We start from the raw sequence: 24,364 nt of genomic DNA on the forward strand, positions 1-24,364 counted from the left end.
TCTAGTCTATACTTGTTCAAAACGAAATGCCGACTATTCAACTCTTGTATAATGCCAGTATTCCTGTATGGGTGCGAATTTTAGCACCTTACCGAAGCTCAAAACACCAAACTTCTGAGTTTTGAGAGAAAGTGCTTGAGAAGAATATAAGGTGGTTCGATTTTATAACTAACCTTGAAGTCCGAGAACGGCTGCAGCAGCCTCCTTAAACGAGCGTCTTGAGGATTCGGCGGTGGACCTGGCTTGGACACGTGCATGCCTCAAGAGAACCCAAACCCAAGTTGCCTCTTCTTTAAATCTGCTGGCTCACGCCGTCCTGGAAGGCCGTCATTGAGGATCTTTAGACTTTATTCAGCGGAATTAAGGGGCGCTGGATTGACGTAGGTAGCGGCGAAAATGCTGGCTAGCGATAGAGTCTCCTGGAGACAACTGGTGATGTCCACATGCTACACTTAGGAGCGGAAATGGAAAAAAATAAGAAGAAGATGTATGTATAATGTACATATGTATGTGTTAATACATATGTATGTACGTCAATATCAATAAAAATCACCTCAAGGACGCTGTTCAATAAATAAATATCCTAGCACATCTTGCAGCTACAGGGCGCATGGACGGTTAGGATTCTAGTTCCTCGTTTTCAACTATGATACATTTCAACTATTTCATATAGGAGCAAGATTACATCACGTCTTGCAGTTACAGAACGCATAGATGGTTAGACATCTAGCCCCCATTTACTTTTTTTTTTTTTTAAATACATAAAAAAATAATGGTTGATTACAGAAAACCTTGCAGCTAATAACCGCACGAACGGATGGAATTCTAGACATCAAAACATAATAATAAATTAGTAAATATTAAGTCGTGTTTTTTTATTATTTTCGTCATATTACGTGAGATGAAGAACATTTTCTGAAATTGCAATATGAAAATCTAGGCATTTAAAATACTTATGGTGTGTCATTGGCTAGTTTAAATAGCCACTTTATTAATTGTGAAAAATTTGTCAATTTTCCTAAGTTTGAAATTCATATTTATTCAATTATTAAATCTATTTATTTGCATAGAGTTAAAGAGCTGAAACATTCATTGTTAATCTTAATTTCTCTCTCTCTCTCTCCCTTAATAGTGAAAGCCATTATTTATCAATAAAAATTTGCACGAACCCAGAATATTGCTAAACTATACATATTGGTTGTCCGCCTAGTAAAATTATATATCTAGTTATTCATATTGCTACTGAACAAATTTTAATGAATTGAATGCATGTATTTTCACTAACGTTTCCCATTACGTAAAAGAAAAAACTATTCTTGTGTTTATAATGGAGAGTGACGTCTTACAGCAATTTGTTTATTTTAGTTTGAATTATTGATATTTTTATCAATCAATGCTACGCGAACAAGAATGAAAAATATATCGTTTCGCTTGATTCTTAAATATGTTGTTTTCCTGACTGCACTTTTTATTTCCGTTGTTCATTTTATTGAAGAAAAATATTCCTCTGTAAGTAAAATTATGTTGCGCTTTAGTTGTTTTTAATTAAGGAATTAAGATGTTACCAGTTGTCAAAGGTCGCGTACTTACGTTTTGTGACGCAGAAACACTATTTATTTTGCTTTTATGGATTTCATGTAAACAATTCTTGTTTAATAACGATTTTATATCTTAAATTTAATATCTAGTTATTCATTTATTCCTAGAAAAAAATCGATTTTACGTTATGGATAGCTCAAGGTAAGTATGTGAACTTCCCATTGTAATCGGCGTCCTGGGATTCAATTTTTAAAACACAAGTAAAAATCTAATTTCATCATTTGTTACACCTTCTATACGTATTTTTTTCACACATTCGGCGCAGAAATCGCATTTCAACAGCGTTCCTTCTACTTTCATATTTCTTATTCTTTTTTTGTATTCTACTTCCAATTTATTTGAATTAATGAATTTAAACCTTATTAAATAAAAGCGTTTGATAGTCCGCACAGACTCACACTCTGAAAAATACTAAGCATATGGGGTACTTAAAAAAATAATCGAACTTATCAAAGCCCTTCACTCAAATAGTGAATGCCGAATCAGAATCAACGATGTTGTCACAGATTATTTTGAGTTCCCCACCGGAGTTCGTCAAGGTTGCGTCCTTGCACCGTTTCTCTTTAAAATCCTCATGGACTTTATTTTTAGGAAGTCAATTCCACCAGATCAAGGAATATCCATTTCGTCCTCGTAAAAACTCTGCGACCTAAAGTAGGCGTTGATGCGGTTATAATTAACAATTCAGTCGGGGGTCTCCAGACTTATGTAGATAGCTTAAATAGGTACTCCGCATCCATGGGTTTTAATATCAATATTGCAAAAACCCATGTACTGGTTAACACTTCATGCCTTAAAGCCAAATATCCCCTGACTCTGACAAACCAAGTTATCGAAAGGGTCGAGAGTTTCGAATACCTGGAAGTATATGTTACGAAAAATGGCAGCTTTCAAAAAGAACTGGGAGTGCGGCTAGGAATAGCGCCAAATTCAACAGTATGAAGGCTGTCTGGAGATAGAATATTTACTCAGTAAAAACCAAATACCACCTTTATAACGCTTGCATGCATAACACCTCTTCTCCTCTACGGATGCGAATCGTGGCACCTCACTAGGGCCCAAAACAGCAAAATACTGAGTTTTGAGAATAGGTGTCTCAAAAGAATCTTAGGTGTGCGGTGGTTTGAGTTTGTGAGGAATGAAGTAATAAGAGAACGGACACAGCAAACTCCGGTGACAACTTTTATCAAGCGGAGGCAAAACGGTTGGCTTGGCCATATGATGCGGATGCCTCCTGAGATCCTTAATTACGCTTGCCTACTTTACGAGGCATCAGGTTCTCGACGTCCTGGACGTCCACTGCTGACTGTTTGTCGGCAGTTCGTGTCAGAACTACGGGACGCGAACCTGACTTGGCAGGATGTTCAGGAGCTGGCAGCCGACAGATGCTTGGAGGATCTTTGTGGACACCGTATACTCCAACTAAGGAGCGGACATGGAATAATAAAATGAAACAAAGCCTAGTTATGCACTACCCATTTGTGTTAGATATAAGGTTTAGTCAACAGTATTGTTCATGTCTAAATCATAAATATAAGTTTCTTTTGAATATTTTATGTGAGTTGTAGCGTTTGAACCATATATTAAAACCTGAGATTCTGATTTGAAATTAGCGACATAACCATAAGAATAAAATCTTTTATTTTATCACGTGTTTCGCAAAAATCAGCTTTCTTCTAATTTTTAGTATTCGTCGTTCATTTTTATGCGAATTGAGTTTTTTTGCGAACGTTTTAGGCTGTGAAAATTTGAACTGTCGAGAGAAAATTATGACAAAGCGAATATTTTTTGAATACTATGCTTCGTGTGACTTTCTTAAGGATAGTTTATTAGACCTCATAAAAAAGCGAAACGTGATATATCAAATAAAGCTCTCAAAAATGTAAAGCACTTTCCAACAAAGCTAAAAAGAAGGGATACATGAGCAGACTATTATTATAACATTATAATGTACGTTTTGTCACAGTACATGTACACGTTTTAAATTTCTTTGTTGAAGGATAAAAGGCTTATTAAGGCTGTAGTATTTTAAAAAATAAAGATTTGAAAAAATACAATTTGGCCATGTTAAAACGCCATTTGTTCTAAATCGTATCATTAAAAAAGAGAAAAGAAACATTAAATACAAACAATAGATCCATTCTTTATTTAAATAATAAATTCTTTAAAGTGTCAATTTTTTATTTGGAGCACTAACTTTGTGGTTATAAATTTTAATAAAAAATAAAAGAATTTAAGAAGAATAATAAGTCACTCTGATACCAAAATAATAACTGTACCTCAGAGGCAGACGGATGCGAATCCAAACGTCAAATGTTGAACAATGGCCTATAGAATCTACTTTCTCTAAGTGATTTCCAATAATTCAGAAAATTAATTTATATTTTCAGTATCTTAATACATTGGTTCTTTAAAATAACACTTACATTCTTTTAAAACCAATGGACATAATCATAAACTGCATACGAATATCGTAATATCATTTCATCAAATTCTGGATTTGCATCCGTCTGCCTCTGAGGTACAGATATTAAAATTCCTAAATTCCACATAAATATCTTCAATTTTTAAAGTTGTCTAAAACTATTGAAACTAATATATCAATAAATAAATTCAAAGTAAATTTAAAGAAATATTTTGAACAAGTGCAAAAATTGCTTTCAATTTTAATTAGTTTAATTGTTTTAATATTTTCTATATTTCCTTCAATATCTCATATTTTTTTTCCCCATTTACTCGTATATTCAAAATAATATAAATTCTAATAAATAAATAACTATAACAGTGTAAGTCAATCTCGAAGCCCAAAAGTCAGTTTCTTTTTTTTGGTGAGTTGCAGTTATAACATTTACTTGATGTATAAAAAGAGATTTGTATAGATTTAAAAAAACATGAACCATTTATTTTATTATTTTATTTTAAATACATATACAGTTTATATACGTATAAGGGCGGGCATATTGCCTTTAAGGCAATTTCTTCTTACCTACCTTAACTGTTAAGGGGAGAAAAATATTGGTACATGGACTTATAAAATCTTACAATTTTAGACAAAAATTAAAAACAAAGATTAAGAGAAATAAATATACAAAAATGTTTATGAAATATATTTATTAATATATATTTTTTTTTTCACTATTTCAATGAAGACACAAGATTAAAAGTCCTTTATGTTGAAAATAAAATATTAAAATTAGACAACTTGGAAATCTTAGAAATTAAAAAGCAATTAAAAAAAGAAAACAATAATTAATGGCCAAATAATGTAAATGAAAAAAAAAGTATGATCGTACCAATCTCACATTACGCTTTCCACCCTTACACGATAAAAATACTTGATTGTTTAGCTCCATACGCAGCACAATATTAAGTAAACATTGATTATATAAAAAAGGATAGAATTTATTAGTTGAATATACCGTGATAAAGAAAAAAGCTTGAATCGCCTTGAAACCGATCGGTAAAAAAAAAATGTAATTAAAAACAGAGTAATTTTTATTTATTTTATTACTCAAAATTTTTTCTCCTTCTTTAAGGTATTCTTCATCTCTATTATCATTTGTTATTCTTTATTGTAATATAAGTGACCCTTTAAATTGTATAAATGGACAATGTCAGTAAATAAATTGATTAATACATTTGTGAGTTTTTGTATCACTTGTCTTTTATTTCTTTCGTGAAATTTTTCAAAATATATTATATTCGTGAACGAACTTATCACTTGTTATTATTTTTACAGAAGCCAAAGCGCAGATTTCAGGACCATCTGAAAAATACCTGAAACCAGGATCTACGCTTAGATTGCAGTGTGTGGTGCTGAAAGCTACCGAAACCCCTTCGTACATATTCTGGTGAGTTTAACGCTGGCTCGTAAAATTTTACAGCCCCTCGTAAAATATTATTGTTTATTTAGTGCTGCGAGTATTGTATCAATACCCCTCAACCATGGCCTTGGTGCTGACAGCGGCTTTAATGGCAGAATTTGCTCTAAGAGGCCACGAGATGATCGCTACTGTCATACTTCATGAAATATTCGAGTGTTTTGCTGATCAAACCACTGCGTAACTTTTTTTGTTTTTTGCATTAAAAGCAGTAAATTGCTCTAAAGGCAACAGTTCAGTTCGTCCATTTTAACAGGCCTAATCAAAAATTATGCTCATGCTCACATTGAGGGAACATGCGACCTTGCACTAAAGATGTTGGGTTTTATTCTCCGAACTGGAAGGGTTTTTGAGAATCTCCGTACACTCAGAATTTTGTACAACTCGTCGGTTCGCTCGAGGCTTGAGAGTGCATCGGTGATATGGAGTCCGCACGAAGCGAGATACTCCCTCATGTTGGAGAGGGTTCAGAAAAAAAATCTGAGGTATCTCTACATGAGGGAGTATGGCAGTTATCCGTGGCTCTATCCCACTGGGTCCCTCTTGGATATGATTGGGACCAATAGTTTACAACTTAGAAGAGATGGGTCTACACTGACCCATTTTTTCAGACTGTTAAGGGGTTTCATCGATAACTCGGCCATTTTAGAGAGTATCAATTTTTATGTTCCTGATGGCTATCTCCGACAGTGTCAACACAGACTGTTTTACTTCCCGGTTTCCAGAACCAACCTACCTCCGGTCATGCCTTGGAATAGCAGTCAAGCAGCTGAACATTATCTACTATATTTGGAGATCGACATCTTTCACATTAGTGAAACTATGTTTAAGAGGCAAATACTCTTGCTATTAGAGAGTATTATACCTCAATAATGACGAACCATTGCTCAAGGGTTCTTGGTTTGATATAAAGTTCCAATTTAACGTCCTAAATCCTTTGTTATTTGTTATGTTACTTTGTGAATTAATAATTTGAATTTGAAAAAAAAACTTGTTTGTTGGCAAATCACAATCAGTTTTTACACTCACAAACTAATCGAATTGCTATAAGGTGCATTCTTGATTTTAAGTTTCTAATATATTTACAAAATATAATTATCAGTTTTGTAAAAAAAAAAACTCTTTTTTGAAAAGGATAACATCCAACACTAAAACTTGGTGGAAAAATTTCAAAACTGTTAAAAATTTTCAGGTTCTGTTGTTTTTGTATGCTTACGGCCTTTAAAATCTGTTTATTTGTGTAGTGTGTATATTTAAATGAGAAATACAAATTCAGTTTAAAAATAAACAATTTCACGTTTTGAATAACTTTATTTTTTCTTTAAACTTCCAGCATTTACAAACAAAAATTTCTAGCATTAATGAAAATGTACTCTTAAATCATATTACATTGATAACCAAAAAAAAATATTTGTCTCGTTAAGTTAGTTTTTATGTATCATTTTTAAGTACAGATACTTGATAAATACTTATGTTATAACATATATTTACTTATTTATTTTTATTTGTGTACACGGCACAAATGCTTTTTATAAACATGAACATAAGCACATTAAAACACAACAGTGTTCTATTACAAAATTATGGAAAAACTGTATAAAACACTTAATATATTTGACGGTCAGAATATCAAAATTTCCGGACCCTGAGACGCCCATTTTTCTTTAATGCCTAGGCCTTGAGTCTCGGCGGTGTCGATTGTATTTACCAAGGTTGCGTTTGGAAGGCTCAAAATACCGTCCTTAAGGCATGATGCGAAATATTTTCTTGCCTATTAAAGCAGAGTTTTATGTCCTACATTATTAGGACAAAATTCAGATTTCTAGGCTAAGTATTGTTCAGTTGAGTGCGAACCACTTCGTGTTATACCAATTTTTTATGGTGTTTTTATGGCAGTTTTTTCTCCATTGAAAAGATTCACTTAACTCAAATCCTTTTATGTTTGTTAACTTCATAAAAAATCAAATAAACCCATAGTGATTTTTTATGCACTATTTTTATTGTGTTCTTGAAAATTGTTTCTAAAACGTTCAATTGGTATTTTTAATCATATTTTTTTTCAACAAATGTTAGATTTGTAATAAGTTTACAATTCATGTTTTTACTATTTATTTTCTTCATATGTTAAAGGCAATTTATGCAGTTTATGTAAAAATTAAAAATATATATTTTTTTTAAAATTTAATTTATTTGAGATTTAAATAATTTTATCAATATTTACTTTTAATATACTTATATTTAGGATGTCTTTAAAAAAATATATTAAAAAATAATATGCGCATGTTTTTCAATTTAATTTTGTGCAATATTTATCTAAGCATGTTCTTTATATGAAACAGTTGTTATATTGAAGTGTTTATATTGTTTTTTTTTCTTTTTTGCAAGGTAAAAGGCACTGCTGTTGTGTATATAAATAAATATAAAAAATACTAACCGACCTTTTTGTCTACCGGTTTTGAGACGTACCCGTCTCTTCGTCGGGACAGGTCAGTCGTCAGGTTCTAGTTATATTTCACACATAAAACTGTATTCTTTATCCATCAGGTGTGCTTTTATGTATCTTCTCACGGGGGTATTAAAATAAGAATTTTGGGGATTTTTTTTCCATTCGATTACACTTTTTTTTCCCATATATATTTACATTGAATTTTCATTACGATAATGCCCACTAATTGTGCTTCCCGCAATTTGGAAAAAATGCCCACACAGACTTCAGCGTCCGAACGTGGGCCATTTCTTTTTAAATAATTCATAAGTTTATAGTAAAAAAATATGGTATGACATAACCATGAAAAGAATAACAAGATAAAAATTTGCTGCTATAACGAAAATATGATTGATTTTTATATAATTTTTTTTTTATTTAAATTTTTTTTAAAGTTTTATTCAATTACGTTCGCCACACTGATCACGAAAAGTCAAATTATCGTCAAACTATCAATTTTCAATTATAAAGTGGTTTTAAACACGGAAAATAACGAAAATGGTTTAATCAATTCTCAACCATTTTGGATAATGCTTAAGGTTGCAATAATGTTCAAAATGAAAATCATAATTTTATTTATTTTATTTTTATTTAATTTTGTTTATTTTTTTAATTTTTTTTTTTAATTCGTTTTTTTTTATTTTTTTTTATTTTTTTTTTATTTTTTATTTTTTTTATTTCACATTAATAAAATATAATTATATTATAAATATATATCATAAAGTCCAATTAGAGGCTTCCACAATATTATTGTTATTGTAAATAGTGTCACATAAAAAATACACATAACATAAAATAATTCATGATTCACAACTTAAAATATTACTTAAAATTTAAATGTGTAAAATTTTCGTTTTTACACGTTTGGATTTTTAGACATTCAATAATAATTATCAGTGTGACCTTGTTCGAGTATAAAGCAAAGTGTACGCAATAAATTAAATCCCGATTTTTTTTTCTACCTCTCGATAAGAAGTTTTATAATTGAACGTAGTTATGCAGAAATCACCCAGCCATAGAAAAGTGGAACAGAGATAATAGCACCTCTGTGGAAAGAGTGAATAATCACATCTACACAACAGTTGGAATGATTTCGACTTTAATAAATGATAAACAATTAATACAATAGTAAGTTCTCTTTTCTTTTCTTTTCTTAAAAATAAAGTAATTTCTTACGTTAATCTCAATTTTATTTCTTTAACTCAATCTTTATTTTTATCTTTCACTAAACTTAATCTTTATTATTACTGAAATTGATTTTACGCACTTATTTTATATAGTTTATGAAAGATGATGGAGTTCCATAATTGAGGATATATATAAAGAATGTAAGTAATGCTTACTGAAAAGTTGTATGTATTTTATGTATCCTTGTTGAGCTTCCAAATAAATAAAAAAAAAAAAAAATTAAATTAGTTTTTTTTTAATATTACAAACAAGAATTTAATTGTGTATTTGACCAGTTATAATGATTATTAAAGTGCCGTTAGATTTTTCTTGTCCTGTGAGTATTTTCTTCGAATTGAGAAATGCTGTTTTTGAGATTGACACCATTCAGGAGGTGATTATTATAGTTTTTTGTATGAAAGTGGCCTGTCTGTTTTTAGCAGAACATAGAATTGACTTTACTGCACTATACATATATAACATCAAGATCGCATTTTTTCAAAACTGTGGACTGGCTGCTTTCTGCATAACTACGTTCAATTGAGCCCCTAGAGATAGGGCTTACGCTTTAAGATAAATCATAGCTCGTTTTTTTTTCAGGTATCACAACAGTCGAATGGTGAACTTCGATATAGACCTTGGTGTAAACGTCAGCACAGATCTTTCCATCAGGACCAGCTCATTGACGATTCCTATAACCAGCGCCAATCACGCGGGCAATTATTCCTGCACTCCTAATAACGCCCACCCTGCCAGTATATACGTCCATATATTTAACGGTAAGACATTATTAATTTACGCTTTTTAGTAATAAATTCAACATAAAAGTAGGGAAAACAATGGTAATATGACCCGACTGACAAAATAGCTCATTCGATAAAATGGATCACTTGACAAAATGGCCCAGTTTTTTTTTTTTTTTTTTTATTTTTTTTTTTTTTTTTTACAATAAACATAAAAATAAAACAGAGTATAAAAAAATAAAGCATAATTACATAAAAATGAAATACGTATTCATTGAAAAATAGTAAACAAAAAAATCCCACAAAGGCATAGTCTGTTCGTGGGTATAGAAGAAAATGTAAATGAATTTTTGCTCCTTTAATAAATAATCGACAGTTATAATATTTTTCGTAAAACATATCAAAGAAAAAATATAATATTCTGTAAAAGATAATATGGTATTTTTTTATGGTAATTAGGAAATATAAAAAAAACACAAAAATATTCCTTATTATTAAAGGGCAACAAAATAAAACATAGAAAAAAAGAGTTTATATCTTTAGTTTCAATCCAGGATAGTGCATGTTTTTTAAAAGAAGGAAAATTTTGAAAGTTTGGAATCAATGAAATATTATCAGTAAAAAAAGAATTAAAAATTTTTGGGCCTATTAAATATGCATTTCTCTGTGCTAGTCGAGTTGATATAATGGCCTAGCTTTTAAAATAGTCCAGTTGATAAAATGCCTCAGTTGGCAAAATAACTATTTTGCCAAAATGGTAGAGTTGAAACAATAGCCATGTTGATAAATTTTACCAGTTTACAAAATGACTCAGCTAATAAAATGACCCAGCTGATTAAATGACCCACTTGACAAAATAGCCCCGTTGACAAAAATTCTACGTTCAGTGGCAAGAGTTATTGATTGCAAAAATAATTTATTGGCAATCGCGGTGAGATTATAAAAAGCATATGCACACAAGATCAGTTTAGTTGTTATTCTAGGGCCGGGACAATATCGGTACTCACGTTAGGCAAATTTCAACATATTAACCGGGGCTCCGTAGGTACCGAATAAATTTGAACGCTTCATCCTAGTAATTGTGCTATGTTTATAGGCGTGTACAAATAGAGTTAATGTGGCGTAACCAGTCAGTGTAAATTTAGTGAAAAATGTTTTTTTTTTCATATTTATTTGTTTATTCATATATAGATACATATCATACTATAAAAAAAACGTATCCCTAACTCTATGAGGCAATAATACCTGCATTGAAATGGAATACAACATAATGGAAAGTAGAAGCATGCATACAATTAAAAAATAAAATTAAAACACAAACGTAAATTTTCACCAACATCTGGACAACACGCTTAATTGTATTAAAATCTACGCTTTGTCTGAAAGCAGTCTTCTGCAATGATAGCTTTCCTAAGATTAAATTTGTGCTTGTACACTTCTCCTGAAAATGGCCTTCGTTTCGGAGAACTAAATATGTTCATCCAGGACATTGAAGACTCTTGGGCCCACAAAAGGGATATTTCTCTGAGCGAACGTCGTATTCGTTTTTGGAACTAATTAATTCAAATTACAGGAAAACCATTTTGTACGATCATTTTAGTGAGATCTTTTCTTGTAACCGCATGACTGTTAATGACAATAGTTTTAAATGTTGTTGATTCTTTCTGTGCTGCTGCGGATAGTCTGATCAATATTTTGAGCACATCTTGTTATCTTATTTCTTTGCTTCTCCATATGAATATTAAAAGTCGTTCACTCACTACTATCCATGGCCCTTTTTTAGGTCCTATTGGATATACATGTAGATCTGGTGGCCCTAAGAAAATTTGGTCTTTAAAATTTTTTTGTAATTATTTTGACGAATAGACCATGCACAATCAGTTTAATCATAGTCAGTGCCGAATTAAATGCCCCATTTTACTCAATCCAAAAAATAATCTTGTGTTTTTTAGGATAACCAGTATTTTCTATTTATTACAAAGAGTTCCTTCAGGCAGCTTTTCTCGTTCAACAACAAACGATTTTACCTTGAATGTGGGCACCGCCAAGAAGATTTTAGCTTTCGTGTTCGGTGTGCACTTTATTGTGTAGTGTAGTGTAAATTGAGGCAATTTAATTAAAGTACTATTTTAAATTAAAATTGTTAAGAAATAAATTAATCTATCCAGAAAATAGCACAATGTGTGTAGCAAAAATATGTTACGCAAATCCATTACGCAAAGAAATGTTAATTGAATCGAAATATTCAAAAGTGTAAAACGAAATTAAATTGAATTCAACAGAGACAAGATGAAAGCTTTTTATTTTACTTTAACGAGATGCTCCCTAGACATTTGAAATTACACAACCATCCCAAACTCGGAGCAAATATGTTGTAGACAAAGTAAATACTATTCTCAAGAGCAAGGGAGACAGAAATCGTGCAAGTTGTAGCAACCCCATGCGTAAAAGAGAGATAGCATATTTTACTCAACATTATAAAAAACGAATTTGCACCGTAAAGGAGAACGTAGATATTTTTTGAATAATTATTTTGCATAGAATTGGGTTGTAGTCCCTTGAATTATGTCACGGACTCGTCGATCAGAGGTCCGAGGTTCGAGCCCCACTCTACCCTAACTAATTCACAATGTTTAACAGCGAGGTATTCACAACTCGTTTGCAATGTGGCCAAAATGGGAAAAATTCAGTTGAATATGAACGTTATCTTTTTTATTCAAAAAAATATATCTATACTGTATAATAGTATTATTTTTATTAATAAATCACATTGAAACATTTCCTAATATATTACCTTAATGGCGTTTTACAAAAGTGATTCTTCGAAGAATTAAATTTATTTTAAATATAAAACTACTTTGGCACTTTAACTGATTATTTTTATTGAGTATAAAGATTTTTAAATATTTTATTATTACAAGGTAAACAAAAACATCGAATATAGAAGGTAAAAAAATGAAACACACTAAACCACGAAACTGGCTTGTCAGTAGGTTTCATATTTTTCCTTTGCAAAGAAAAAAGTTAATGAAATCATATAAATTTAATAAGTAATACAAACATATTTAAAAATTAAAAACATACGTATTTTTCACACAAAATATATATTTTTTAAATTAATTAGTTGACTGTTTACATAAAACAACAATCAATATAAAGCCTTGTTACATATAAGCCATTATTTTTTTTTTCTTAAACGTTTGGTTGACATTTTCTTTTGAGATATGCTTAGGAATCTTATTGAAAATTTTAGGAATTGTATAATGGAGTGTTTTTTGGTCAAAGTTATTTTAAAACTTCGCTACTGACAACCCTTCAAGTTGTGCTAGTCTTGTATTATGTATATGTTTATACCTTTTCTGGTAGGTACTATCAAACCGATATCTAGAAACAAATTTCAGTCATTGAATAGCATTTACGGACAAGCACCCTTGCTTTTTAAAAATTCAGGTACCTCTTCCTTACGAATTCCAGCTGATCTGTTGATCAATTTTATAGCCGTGTTTTGTAATAATTGCACTTTTTAAATTTTGGTTTTACAAGAAAGACCCCAACTGCTAATACCATACTTAATAATTTATTCTGCAAATGATTGATAAATAAGTCTTAATGTTTTTATTGGAAACAAACATTTTATTCTTAACATACTGCCTATAACTTTCCTTAATTTTTTTACATATTTTAGTAATGTGTTTGCCCCATTTTAAAATAAATCAATGGTTATGCCTCAATACATATATTTATTAACTACACTTTTTTTTTCAGTAATGTGATTAGTTTTCCGCTTCAGGTGTGAGTCCGTAAACAAGAAAAAATGAGAGTAGAACTACATTATTGATAAATATTTTACATCTATCCTCTCAAAAATCGAACCCACAACCTCATTTATGAGTAGCGAAAGCGCCAACCACTATACTTTGTGGCCGACTCATCTTCGTTTGATTTCCATTTTTAGGATTTTTACCTGAGAGTCAAAACCGCTCCAGGGTTCTGGCTCTATTTCACCCACAGAACTGTATTCTTAAGCTACCCGTATACGGAAATTAAACACAATGCACTATACATCATATCTTTAACCTACTACCCAGACTTTAATAAAATTTCTTTCGTCCCTGTTCTGATATAGGTTAATTTATTAATGTTTTATTACTATTTATACAATATTTTTGAAAAATATAAATACTTTGATTATAAATTCAACGCAGTATTTAGCTTTCACCCCTATTGTGATGATGAACGATTATGTAAAGCAAACGCCTAGAAGCTCAATTCACGAGGCTTTATCGTTACTTTTTTCTCCACGAAATTAAGTCGTATTGAAAGTTTGTCAATTCGACTCAGTACACCTAAATAAACGAAACATCTCGAACCAAAACACAACATTTTTTAATCCATTTGATACATTTTTTTAATTACTCTGAATTTTTTATGCGAATTCAAAGGTTTGCATTTTAAAACAATTGGAGTCATTGTGAAATTTGAAAAACAGATATCTGTGTATGTAAAACGTTTAAAAATGCACAAAGAGCTTGCAACCCATCTGAGAATTGCTGGAGCAGCTTTTAACATGATGCGTATTTTCTGGAACTTTAGTTTATGCTCAGTCAAAACGAAATGCCAATTATTCAACTTAAGTATAATGCCAGTACTTCTATATGAGTGTGAATCTTGGCACCTTACCAAAGTTCAGAACACCAAACTTCTGAGTTTTGAGAGTAAGTGTTTGAGGAGAATATTAGGTATACGGTAGATCTATTTTTTAACTTACATTGAAGTCCAAAAACGGACGCAGCAGCCTCTTTTAACAAGCGTCTTGAGTATGCAGTAGTAGACCTGGTTTAAACACGTGCTAAGCATGCCTCAGAAGAACCTAGGTGCCTCTTCTTTAAACCGGCGGGCTCATGCTGTTTCTTAAGGCCGTCAATAACGATCTTTTGACTTTTTTTTTTTTTTTTTTTTTTTTTTTTATTAAATCATACAAAAATATTGTTTTTTTTTGTACTCCCAGGAGTTACAACAAACTCATTTTGGGACAGAAAAATATTTACACATAGGTATGTTAACAACAATAGTATAGCAACAAATAGTAATAAAGTAACAAGTAAGAATATGTACATAAAAACTGAAATACGATAGCAAGCAAATATATGATACAAATCATACATCCGCTTGCCATCCTTTAAACAATCCATAATAAAAATTAAAAATAAAATTGTTATATTTACATATTGCAAGAAAGAAATATTTAAGGGAAAAAATAACTTAAAACTAAAATTTCACCCTCCACGTACCTCCTCAAGTAGTAATTTTTTAAATTAATACAGTTATTTATTGACGTTCTATAGGACTCCGGTAGCCTGTTGTACTCGCTACAAGCAAGGTATAGCAGAGACCTTAGACCATACCTTGTCGTGCGTGATCCAGGTACGTGAATATTTTGACGCTGTCGCGTATTATACTGATGGACGTCACGATTAAAAGTATGGCCAATATTAGTCAGAGAGTCTTTATTCACACCTTGAAGCACCGTTTTTGTAATCTCATAATACGGTATGACCAAAAATGGGAGAATGTCAGTAAGTTTGTAAATGTCTTTGACATGCGTTTCCATTGGTATACCGTATATGTTTCTTATAGCTCTATTCTGTATTACTTGTATTTCTGATACACACTTTTTTGTGGCAAATCCCCAGATGCACGACAAATATACCATATGAGAGTGTATCATTGAAAAGTACACTGCGCGGCGAAGTGAGATCGGAAGAACTCCCCTAAACCTATGCATTATACCAGTGATTGAAGAGATTTTAGATTTAACATAATCAAAATGGTGAATCATTTATTCAGTGAAAATAAGTGGCGCTGGATTGACGTGGGAGGAAACAAGAATGCTGGTTGGTGATAGGGTCTCCTGGAGGCAACGGGTGAAATCCACATGCTCCATTTAGGAGCGGATGTGAAAATAATAAGAAAAAAACGTTTTGATTTTTTTATGAGTTCATTCATTTTTATTTATCAGTTAAGTTGTGCTACGAATTGACAAGTCTACACATTCTAGACATTAGAGCATAAATACAAAAGTTGTGAATAGCTCTGTTGTAGCGAGTAGTAGAATCGTGTTTTATAACCTACCCATAATATAAGATCTTCTAAAAATAAAAAATAAACTCTTTTTTGCGGGTTGCGTAAGATTTGTTACATCTTAAAAATATTACGAAATGCACAAATATGATTTTAATTACTGTCGGCGTCTTCATTTTAAGGCAGAGTGAATTTCGTATTTATTTTTGACAAAGTTTTGTTTGTGAACGCCGCCTTGGTGTTTTCCATACATCCACTTTTTAATACTAATAATTGGTCGATTGGAAGAAATTGCCATTTGTCAAAAATCCCACCAACGTTTTTATGTGCAAGAACAAAAATTTTTAAAAGTTATTATAATAGATCAAATATGCACGTTCAGTCACTATTATTTAATATTTTTCCTACGCGCATCAAATATTTAAGTATCATTTTTCATTTCAAATAAATTAAGTTATAGCATTAAGCATTGTTTTATGTGAAGCGTGTCTGAAAATTGTCGCCCATTATACAAGCCTGCAATAAACACAACCTGAAATTATTATTTTAAGAGCCCAGACTGCCTTAAGACTTGAGGATTGCTTTCGCTATTCCTGAAACTATTGAAAGTTTTTCAGACTTTTCCCATTATAACTTCTCCCTCGTTTCAGAATACGAATGAAAATAATATATCAACTTTGTGTATGGCAAAAACATTTCTTGAATGCAAGTAACAATAATTTTTGCTTTCATTTAGGCTTTCGTAATATGTTTTATTTTTTTATTTTGCTTTTCAAGCATCCTACAAAATAATAAAAACTAATTTTTAGTAAGACTACAATTCTATAAAAAAAGGTTGCAACTAAAATATTGCATTAACTATTGTTTTCAAAGTATTACCGAAGGCATAATTTTATGCTTGTATTTCTTTTCAAAAACAAAAAATTAAGATTTCGCTTCAGCCACATTCATGTTTAATTTTTTATCTTTAAATTATTACAACAATTTTCAATTTGATAATTAATCTTTATTGAGATCCCAGATACCTAAGCTAAGTCTAAATTTGAAATGGCGTAATCTGCCGGTCTAAAAGTAATTATATTTTAGTAACATAAAACTTTTAATTATATTTTTTGACAGAAAAACCTTTGAACATTATATTTTTTATCTTATTTGTGTTTTTTCATTATTTCGTTGTTACAAAAAAAACATTCGTTTTAAAATGGCAAAATTGTATGATGTCTTTATTTTGCGTGCGTTTTACCACACTACAGCCTTAATTATCCCTGTTCGCCTGTTTACCTAAGAGAGTTTTTTTTACCTCTATCACAATATGGAATATCTCTTCGTTCTAGTGACGAGAGAACTTTTTTAATACCCTTTCACTGCTCTCATTTCCTTGCCTCCTCTTTAACACTTGTAGCCGCTGGATTGTGGAATTATCTAACAACTAATTACATTCAAATCAATATTAAAATGTCACTATGTTTTATTTGAGTTGCTCCTATCTTTTTTTTCCTTCCCATCTCCTCTCATCTCTTATAAAATTATAATATTCGGTATAATTTTTTAAAATATGTCCATGTACTTGTAATGTTCGTAAACGTAACGGTTTGGGTAGGTAGGAAAAAACTGCCTTTAGGCAATATCCTTGCCCGTATTTGTATATTATGTATATGTTTATAAAGTTTTAATATAAATAAATTATTTAAATGCAAAACACGGATAGTTTTAAAATTAAATTAATAAATTGAGGATATTGAAAGCAAACTAAGAAATTTGATATTTTCTCCATTGATATATTCTCCATTGAGATATTTAAGAAAAACTTTGGAAAAAGAATTGTAAGATTTCTAATAATGCTTCACTAACTCAAAAAATAATCCCAAGTTTTCGGTGTTAAGAAGTATAATTAGTTAAAACTAGATAACACTAAAGTTCTGCAGAGCAACGTTTATTTAATATTTTAAAATACACATTACAATTTGTTACCCACTAAGTCTCAATCTTTTCGGCGGGACACATTTTTTTATGACAGGTTTACTATTTATTACTATTATTTTCTTTATATTTTACAAATGGAGCTATTTATTAACAGGCACTATAAAGTATTAGGAAGAAATTTTTTCAGTTTTTTATTTCATTTGAAGATCTTTAATATTTTTTTTTTATTTATTTACAATTTTAAAAACCCGTTAGGGTTACATTAGAAATTTAATATTGTCTAGTCATTTTATGTCTCGTCTAGTCTAGTTAGTTCAGTCATCATGTGCTTTTTCAGATTGATTTTAAATTTGTCTCCAGTAAAATTTTCAAGTAGTAAGGTAGGTCGTTGTAATGTTTAAGTCCATTATGTAGTATTTTTGACTGTCATGTGTTTGTCTTTGCTTTTTTAATATGATAGTGTTGTTATTGTATGGTGTTATATTTGTGTATGTCAGCATTTTTTACAAAATTATGTCGTCGTCTTGTGTTTCTTAGTGTTATTTTGTGCACAATTTTTAAGGTCTCAATTTTAGTCAAGTAGTTTATGTCAAACTGGTGTGTTTTTTGTGCAGTTCAGTCGTAGAGGTCAGGTAGGGTAGGTTGTATGTTAGTTTAAGAATTTTATTTTGTTGTCTTAGTATTCTTGTTATGTCTGTCTTGTTACCAGTTCCCCAGAAGGCGATCATGTAACTCAATTTACTTTTGACATAGGCTTCGTACATTATAATTTTTTCCTTTCTTTATATAAAATCTTTAATTTTGTAGAAGAGGCTTTGTAGTGATGCCATTACTTTAGTGAGTCCGTCTATGTGTTTTGTCCATTTTAATTGTCTGTCCATTGTGAGTCTTAGGTTAGTCACATGTTCTAGTCCTTTAAGAGTTTCGTCGTTTATTTTTATGTTCATGTTATGGTTCTTCTTTTGTGTTTCGAAATTTCTTGGCATTTAGTGTTAAGAAGTTTTTGTTTGTCTATTTTAATAGTTTTTGCACGTCATTGTTGATGATTTTAGTCGTTTCAATGTCATTTTTGTTAATGTTAATGATGGTTTGTGGGAGATCATTATACAACTTTGGAATAACGCAATTTAATGTTCGTTCCCCGAAATAATTTGTAATTCGGGGAGCCCTTAGTTTTTAATTTAGCGTTTTTAGTTCGGGAAACTCTTTTTTTATGTTCCGGATCAACAAAGAGATGTAGAATCAATTTGTAGTTACAAAGTTGTTTTACTGGCAGGATATTACAGAATTTAAAACATACACCTTTGCCCATATATTTCACCTCACGAATTAAGCTATATGGTGTAATCCCCTTTAACAGTCTCACCTAAATATCATAAATTTTACCCAGATGAGATCTGAAAAAATTGAAAGACATAGTTTATTTTGGCATCAATAACTGATTTCCCGTTTTTTGTGGATATTTCTCAGTTTGCTTCTGATACCCGTAATTTATTTTTTGCTCAGGAAAAGCAAATCAACTGCTTCGCAATTCTCACGTATTGCAGGGAATAAGTTAAAACGGCTAAAATATATTCAGAAATGTAACCGAGAATAAAGTGGGGTGACTTGTGTCAATTGGGATGAAAGTGTCCGGAAGTATGGCGAAATTGGACAGGAGCTGCCGCATAGTGCTAAAGTTAAACCTTTTCCTCCTTGCTGCTCCTCAAAAGCTTTTCCGGTGTCCGGGACGACGGAATGAGAATTGGAGCGCTTTTGTAATTTCAAATTAAATGAAACTGCCGAGATAAAACGTTTCGTATAAAAATTATATGGCGAATTGAATTTTATTTTCAAAAAACATATTGCGTTTCCAAGAGATAGAAGAGTAGAAAAAAAATTGACAGGAGAGCTAATACGGCAACAATATATGGCAATTCTTTTTTTTTAATTTGGTTAATTATTTTGTTGTATATTTTGTATATATTGGACTATTTTGTATATATTTATTTATGTTGTTTCTATATAATGACCTTTAAAAATGTTTTTATCTATTAGGTAAAAATTTGTTTCCTGATAAATAAATGTTGTCTACAAATACTCGTATATATGAATATATTATGTTTTTTTGTGAATATTTTAGTTTATATTGCTTATTATGTTTACGGTGATAATAAGGTTGATTAATTACGTTAATAACGTTTTTATTTTCTTATTGTGTTGACTATGTTGAATAACTGACTTAAGGCATGTTTCATTATCCTTATGGTAAAATGTTTCTTTCGGTACGGGACACCACAGTAGGGAAAAAAAATAATACGAAATTGTAAAAGTATAAATAAGTTAATAAAAAAAAAAAAGTTTTAATTTATAATATTATTGTTTGTTATTGTTTTTATTCTTTCTTTTTACGTATGAATTTAAGATGGTTTTTCTAGTTTTATATATTATATGTACTTTATTCGGCGTAAGAGTAGTACTGAAAAAATGCTTCATCAATTGATTTACATTTTTGCTAACAAATATTATTTGTAAATTCATTTATTTTGTTTCTCCTTTCACCATTGTATTGTATTTTATTGTATTAAATTAAATGAGGTATTTAAATTATATTAGGTAATATAATAGGTATTTAAAAATAAATATTGAATATTTTTTTTATTAATTATTATGAAATTTAAATTTTTGTTTATAGTTTATTAATAGTATACATTTTTTTTAAAATAATTACTTTTTGCCTCTTGATTTTGCGTTATCGTAGTTATAAATATATGTTTGTTAATTAATTATATGTAAATTGTATAATTTTTACCAGCAATTTATTGCAATAATATGTATTGTTTTTTCTTTGTATATTTGAATGTTTGTTTTACAAACTAAGCCATACTTAAAAAAAAATAAAAAATTGTCATACAAAGTGTATGTCCTGTCCCTTGATAAGCATAGCACAAACTATGGTTTGCATGCACCAATGTCCTAATTGTGTAGCATTGTAAACTGAAGCCAGGATCTGGACGTTTTTGATGCAAGTCTTTCTAGATTCAAACAATCACTAAGATAGACCAGATCTTGTCTTGATGTAGTATTTTATCTTTTTCTTAGCTTTACTTTTTTTTAGTTTTATCCTACCTATTTATATTATTAAAAAAAAACAAATGTTATTTACTCTTGTTAAATAATAATAATAATAATATTTGGCTGATTTATATATCGCCATTTTTGTGAAATTTCACCTCAAGGGCGTTTCACAAATGTTTATGTAAACTTCCATTTTAACTTAGCTAAAGTTACATATAATATACGAGTATTTAAAATTGAGGGTATGACAAACTATGAAAGTGAGATTTGAGTTGGGATCTTAACTGACTGGGATTGTCGATGATTCGTAAATTTGAAAGCAACTGGTTCCAGGCAGAGGGGCTGGCTACGGCAAAAGCACGATCTTCAAATCTAGTGTTTATACATATGTTTGAACCCCTGTATTAAGTAGCCTTTCGTGTCATGTACAAGGCTAAAGTACTAGGAAAAAATAGTTTTTGTTTGTCTTAGAAATGGGATGTCCGATCACTGATTTTGGTCTATTACTTTTATGAGTCCAATCACCATTGTTGCAAAGTCCAAGAACAATGGCGCGTGATAACAATTTTTAATGAGAGTGTGGATATTTGTTAAGGATATTCCATCTTTCCTGCATTCTGGTTTAAGATTATGCCGTCATGGCATCATCACCAAAGTACTTTCGAAACGACCCAAATTTTTACCGGACATGGAGCTATGAGAAGTTACCTATATAGGTTTTAATTAAGGAATGATGACTTTTGTCCATGCGATGATATTTCTTCACGGAATATTGAACATCTGTTATTTTAGTGCCCATTTTTCAGCTTACAATCTAGTGTTTGGGGAGCGCCGGATTTCGACAACTTTTCTTCTGCCTGACTCAAATGCTGACCTGAACGTAAATTAAATGGACTGAATAAGTACTAATAAATGATAAGTTAATAAATGTATAAATGAAGAAACTTTATTTTGTTATCTAGAAATTAATAAAATTAAATTTTAAAACACTTTGAGCACTGGCCGAATACACATAGAATTAGTCCTGTGCCCGGCCCATTTTTGTGAAATTTCATGTTTTGTGAAGGGTTTCTTAAAAGTGTCATAATTTTTAAAATACTGGTTAAAATCAATTCAAACTTCTCGTATTTATTTGAAACAATTAAATAAATCGTTTTTGTATGGGGAGCCACATTGCGCATTGCAATGTTCGCACATATACAGAGCCTCACTCCTTTTTTTGTGGTTTGTATCCCGGAGCCATGAAAACACGTGATAATAACCACGCATTGTGTCCCGGTCCTGTGTTTTCACGTGGTTTACCAGCAGCAAAAAAGTATTAATAAAATTCACTAGATGTCAATAAAATGCACGTTTTTAGACAGCTGGTAGGTAAACCACGTGAAAACACGGGACCGAGACACAACGTATAGTTATATGATCGCGTGTTTACACGGCTCCGGGATACAAAGTGATAAGAATGGAAAGAAATGTATATTGTTAAGTGTCCTCGGTACGGGTAACCCAGTAAGTTCACATTATTTTTATTGTAGCTTATAATCTGAAAAATGTTAATAAATAAAATAATAACTGAAAATTTTAAAAATGTCGTTCTTAAACATTTTAGTCTGTATAGCGTCGTTTTTAAGCCGTGTAATAAGACCAAAGGGTATATAACTCATGATATTATATGCCCGTTTCGGGGCCTCGACCCATTTTGGAAAAGCAATTTTGAGCTTCTAACCTTACACTGAAAAATGTATATTCCTGTCTCTTCCGTAATAAATTTAGATCTCTCTTGTATATCTTGTATGGTTTTATTTCTCACGTATATACGTTTAAGATTAAACAACGGCACAGTACTAAAACGTAAATTTTAACTTTCTGCAGAACATTGAGTATTATTTACATTATGCACAACACTTTTTCCTCTATCGTTCTTGCTCTCGCTATTTTGCTTGCTTTTTTTTCATCTATTGATATATTTTACATGCCCCTTAAATTATCTAAAAATAAATAAAGACTCATTATTTCTGGCTGCGATACGATCCCATTTACTATTTAATGATGCTCACACTTACACACACCTGAACACTTACCCCCACACTAATACACATAAACACACCCTTTTATTGTTACACAATTTAATAATATGTTTGATTTGCATTTAGAAACTTTGCTGATCTGTCTTTAAACCGTATTTTTAAAATGTTATTTTGTTATTTTTGACTGTTTGTTTCTTATAAAATAAATAAATAAATTTAAAAAATAATAAATGTACTTTCCTCAAAACTTTCCATCAGTTAAAATTGCATTTAAAATGACCGAACCGTATTTTAAATGAAATATTGTAATTTAAAATCACCTTTATAGCTTATATTTCACTTATATCCTGCCAAAAATCTAACCTAGGACATCAATCATGGTAGACAAACGGGCATACCACTATATACACTACGATACAAGCATATCTAAGCCCTTTCTTTATTAACATTCAAATCACCTTTGAAATGTCATTTCCTGAATATTTGAGTTTTTCTTTTCTCCTCCCTCTTTCCTTTCTTCTTAATAACTCTCCACTCTCCACAATACAGTGTAGATTTTAAGTTAATTTTATATCTCAAAAAATAAATATGAACAGCAATGTTTTCAATATCAATACCTTCAATATTTCTACATCAATACCAACAATATCTAGTTATTGTATTTATTTATTTATACTTTTATTTTACTTATTTAAGCTTTTACAATTTTTATTATTTATTTAATAAAGAATAATGTTCCCTCATATACCGCTGATTTACTCAAATTGAACGGTTTGCGTAGGTAGAAAAAAATGCCTTAAGGCAATACTCCCGCCCGTATGCATATGCATGAAAACTGTATATGAATGTTGTTATTTTTTTAAAAATAAAATAAGAGGCATATTAAAAAAAATGAAATAAAAAATCAATATTTTTATTCTGTTACAGGTGAGAATCCAGCAGCCATGCAAAGTTCAGCTGATTACAAGAAAATTTCTCTACCCTGCAGCATAATATTGTACCTTTTTACTCAGGTCCTTAGTCTAAGATTACTCTTCTCTTTACTGAGTTGACCTCAATGGTAACAAACGCACAATTACTATCAAAAATAAAAAGTTCTTGTAATGTTGTGATTTGAAATAGGTGCGATATACCTTTTACGTGTAAATAAATATATTAACTGTAAATTATTGTATTAAATCATCTGTGTGTTAATGATTTTCCATTGTCTTTATTTATTTTCAACAATTTTCAACCCCACACATTTTAACTAATTTTTTAAACCTTTTTTTGTTAAATATACCCCGGTCACCCTTATAGAACTAGTAAAGAGGCTATAAATGAGTATATACAAAAAATAGAATGTACATCTGAATTGCAAAAAATAAAATTTTTCCCTCTTTTTACTTTCTTCACATTTTTATT

The 24,364-nt window shown here is 30.5% G+C and overlaps 1 protein-coding gene across 1 annotated transcript in view; it reads left to right on the plus strand.

Annotated features, from left to right (window-relative positions):
• The window catches only part of LOC148270881 (uncharacterized), a 121,957-nt gene extending 97,799 nt beyond the window's left edge, over nucleotides 1-24,158 (plus strand). The window contains exons 5-7 of the mRNA XM_088242099.1: nucleotides 5,339-5,450; nucleotides 9,733-9,911; nucleotides 23,888-24,158. Of these exons, the coding sequence (XP_088098225.1) occupies nucleotides 5,339-5,450; nucleotides 9,733-9,911; nucleotides 23,888-24,012 (416 nt within the window). The 3' untranslated portion in view covers nucleotides 24,013-24,158. The remainder of the gene's footprint in view (nucleotides 1-5,338; nucleotides 5,451-9,732; nucleotides 9,912-23,887) is intronic.
• Nucleotides 24,159-24,364: the final 206 nt, after the last annotated feature.

This window comes from Micrasema longulum, unplaced genomic scaffold (assembly GCF_059751315.1).
Source record: "Micrasema longulum isolate JH-2025_06_02 unplaced genomic scaffold, ASM5975131v1 h1tg003299l, whole genome shotgun sequence".
In the NCBI taxonomy this organism is placed as follows: Eukaryota; Metazoa; Arthropoda; class Insecta; order Trichoptera; family Brachycentridae; genus Micrasema; species Micrasema longulum.